The 2,269-nt window shown below is 37.8% G+C and overlaps 1 protein-coding gene across 1 annotated transcript; it reads right to left on the bottom strand.

Moving 5' to 3' along the window:
- Positions 1–301: 301 nt before the first annotated feature.
- On the bottom strand, positions 302–1,622 carry LOC149570083 (VQ motif-containing protein 11-like). The gene has a single exon (XM_089822740.1). The coding sequence runs from the start codon at positions 1,316–1,318 to the stop codon at positions 695–697; it is 624 nt and encodes a 207-aa protein (XP_089678866.1). The 5' UTR covers positions 1,319–1,622; the 3' UTR covers positions 302–694.
- Positions 1,623–2,269: the final 647 nt, after the last annotated feature.

The raw sequence follows: 2,269 nt of genomic DNA, 5'->3' as shown, positions 1-2,269 counted from the left end.
GTTTATCTTTTATATTGCTGAAAATCTTACAGCAATTAATATAGCTTTCAGACCCATAATCAAAAGAGGGATTATAAGCCAATTCACCATTAGAGGACTGTAGAAAAATAGTCAGATACAGAAATGCTAAAATTTGATTAAGATATTGAAAAGGGGGCTCTGAATAAATATACAAATCTTCTATCAGATATATTGCAGAAACAAGATGAAAGAAAATTCAAGTTCATTTTCCATAGGAGTAAATCTTATCAGCATCCCAGAAAACAAGAAGATTCGGACTGAAAATGCCCAAAAAAAAACCTTGGCCAAGAATTATCAATGCCATTAATAAGATTGAGGGAATCCCACAGTGCATGGAATTCCAGATTTACATCTTCCAGCATCAAAACCTGTTCATTTGCTGGCCAAAAGTAGAATCACCAGTAACATTGAGAAAAGTTTAAGACCTAAACAAGTATAGATTTAAGCCCTGAAGAACAGGGTATCATAGGCTCGAAGATTTGAAAAATTAAAAGTTCCCTAACCTTATTTGTGCAGCTCAATAATCTTGAGAACAGTGATGAATATGATTCCTCAGTCTAAATTCCAATCTACCCTCACATCACTGTAAAAAATCTCATATCACCCACAAACAAAAAGTTCAGGAGGAGTTGTAACATCATTATTATTATTTTTCCATCACCATTTTCAAGACTCAGGCACTTCTTCGCTGTGTTGGAGAATGGAGGGGAAACAGGGGAAGCAACTCTGGTTCCCTTTTCACACTTATTGCTGAACCCTCAAAACAAAACCCTTGTTCTTCTTCTTCCAGATGTGATGATTGATTGCCAGATGTTGGAGTGGAAGAATAACAACAACTTGGGGAAGAATTGAAGGGATCGGCAGGCTCAAGAGGAGTGATTGGGCTGGGAATCAGTGCTGAAGCAATTGAAACATCATTATTATTTTTATGATTACCTGATAATCTTGTGGGCTTGTGGAGTTCATGATAGGAACTCCTCTTGGTCTCAATCTTCTTCTGAAATTGCCTCCTCTGGTGAAGTTTAAACCCTGATTTCTGAACACCCAATTCAACTAATTTCCCCACGGCACCCGGATCTTCATCCGATTTCCCCCCTTTTCTTGAATTTCTTGCCGGCATGGTGACCGGAAGCTTTTCAATTTCGTTTTCCCCCTCTGAAACACCAGTGAGTTTTTGCACAAGCTCCCTGAATCCATCTGAATCTGTTTCAACAAATGTTGTGTAAATGATGGTCTGTTTGGGGGAAGAACCCCATTCAGAATCTACAGATCCCCATTGCTTTGAGCATTCAGCCATGGCTGCCGCCTGTGATTTCGTCACAAAATTTTGGCTTCAACACACAAATTCCTGCAAACAGAAAGAAAAATCTTTGCCCAGATGAGTCCTCTGAAGTCTAGAAATCAGAAACATCCGTGTGTGAGTAGAATTCCTCTCTTCCAATTTTTTTTCCCCCGGTCAAAACAAATTGAAGTGTTGTAATGAGATACTGACAATATAGTTGAGGATGAATTACACTGTCAACAATACTGTTGAAAACAATGTTTGGGGTCGAAAATAGTCAAAGTTGTTTGGTCGATTAGCCATTGATGCGAACTCGAGAAGCTTCCGGTTGAAATTTTACTTCCTTGTTTGTATGTTGTGGACGCGTGGATTGAAATTTCAATAATTAATGATTTTTTCTCTGTTTTTATGAATGGAAATATGCAGTTGGGGTTTTCTCATTAAGCTTTGCTGAGGCACTTATCTTCCCTTGCAAGATGTTAACAGTAGGTTAGGGAGTTTGGGATAAAGATAATCATTTTTGTATTGATCCTGGTTATCAAGGGTCACAATCTGGTGAGTTGGATTGTGATCTCATTTTCACTCTTGTTCCGTAAGAAAATTAGCTAGGGGAGAGGATCTAGTACTTGAACACCTTAATTTCGGGCTTATCAAAACTCTATGTAAAAATTTCAAGTCGCTCACAGTTTTTTTACAACAGCTTACTTGGCCACTTGTCTACTTATAACTAAGGTTTCAAGTCCATGTCACCCATTATGATGCCACATCAGCATGTTTTTTACCAAATTGTCCAAAACAACGCCCAAAAAAAAGTGAGACCAATGGTCATGCATAAAGGGTACCAATAGGTGAACAATTGATGTGGCATCACATCATTGGTTATTAAAATTAACTAAGGGTACATTTTATTCAATTTTGGGTAGTTGGCATTGTACTAACAACTTTAAAGTTACAAGTATTGGTACT

This window comes from Cupressus sempervirens, chromosome 3 (genome assembly GCF_028749045.1).
Source record: "Cupressus sempervirens isolate cs-2001-9-10 chromosome 3, ASM2874904v1, whole genome shotgun sequence".
Classification (NCBI taxonomy): Eukaryota; Viridiplantae; Streptophyta; class Pinopsida; order Cupressales; family Cupressaceae; genus Cupressus; species Cupressus sempervirens.
This window is presented reverse-complemented; position numbering and strand designations above follow the sequence as displayed.

What these genes read in the sequence shown, in the direction of transcription:
- LOC149570083 (XM_089822740.1), bottom strand. Translation starts at nt 1,318, where the DNA reads ATGGCTGAATGCTCAAAGCAATGGGGATCTGTAGATTCTGAATGGGGT.